The sequence below is a fragment of the Bactrocera latifrons genome, unplaced genomic scaffold (assembly GCF_001853355.1).
Source record: "Bactrocera latifrons isolate USDA-ARS-PBARC rearing strain unplaced genomic scaffold, ASM185335v1 scaffold_8, whole genome shotgun sequence".
Classification (NCBI taxonomy): domain Eukaryota; kingdom Metazoa; phylum Arthropoda; class Insecta; order Diptera; family Tephritidae; genus Bactrocera; species Bactrocera latifrons.
Window position 1 is genome coordinate 3,439,018 of NW_017537489.1, and position 1,156 is coordinate 3,440,173.

General features: G+C 38.2%; 1 protein-coding gene across 1 annotated transcript in view; it reads right to left on the reverse strand.

The window, feature by feature from the left end:
- Positions 1–575, reverse strand: part of LOC108976774 (paramyosin, long form) — a 28,723-nt gene extending 28,148 nt beyond the window's left edge. The window contains exon 1 of the mRNA XM_018946072.1: positions 96–575. Within this exon, the coding sequence (XP_018801617.1) occupies positions 96–218 (123 nt within the window). The 5' untranslated portion in view covers positions 219–575. The remainder of the gene's footprint in view (positions 1–95) is intronic.
- Positions 576–1,156: the final 581 nt, after the last annotated feature.

A 1,156-nucleotide genomic window follows, 5' to 3' on the forward strand; every position in this document is an offset into this window, starting at 1 on the left:
ATAATTTTTAATTAATTATTGTATTTAGTTATTTAATTGATTTTTTAACTAATTAATTTTCTTAATTTTTCGTTTATTTCTGGCACGCTGCTTACCTCCAAGCGTGAGAGGGCGGCCAAATCGGCGCTGTATTCAATGGAGATATCAGCTCCACTCGGTCCAGTTGAGGTGGCCCTGTAGGAGTATTTCGATGAGCGTACTGCTTGCGACGAGGACATTTTTTATTGTTGTTGTTGCAAATTTAATTTATAAAATTAAAATATTTAATTGTAATATATTTCTATTTCTTTTTGTTTTTTCACTCAGGTGAACACTTCGTTCGCGCCCGCGTTTTAATTAGTCCGGCTATTTGTGGTGGAAAAATTTCAAAATTCCCTGCAATGCAGTTGTTATCCTCCAGTAACAAAAATTTTGTAGGTGTGAGACTAAATTGAAATCTTTTCGCACTCCACACACAAAAAGTTGTAGTTGTCACCGAGTCACCGAATAATTCGTAATAAACGTCGGAGAAAGGCTGGTGATCTACTGAACAAGAGATCCCAGTGTCGTTCGAATAAAGAGTATTTCGTGAATTTGGCGCTGGCTGACGATCTTTTCATCTATTTCTACCCCGACGCGGAATGGCAATTATTTTCGAGTGAGAATTCGCTGTATTGGAGTGCGACACTATGCGTGTGTGTTGGTGTTGCCAATTATTGTTGTTGTTTGCGTGGCGTTCATTGTACATCATTGAGTGGACTTTGCGTGCACCGTTATAACTGTATACATATGCACGCACACATTAATACGTATATGTAGCAGATTTTCCGCTCATAGCTTTCGGAAAGTCGTCTATATTTATTGTTGTTGTTGCATTTCAATATACAAGCGCACATATTAGCCTATAAAAATCTACGAATTTAGACCTAGGCGCACAAAATTCACTTTATGGAGGTATTAGCTGCATATACATACCTACAAAAACAAGCTGTATGTGCCTGTGTGTATTTGTGTGCGTGTGTGCTTTTATCGCATTTTTCACGCTCCGCTCACACCAGCTGTCCTCTGTAAGTGTTAATTGCAGTGAGTAAAAAGTCGAGTGTGGAAATAAAAAGTTCTTCACCGCTGTTATTCTTGTTATTGTTTTTTAGCTTTTCCGATTAGACGCAGTTGCTCG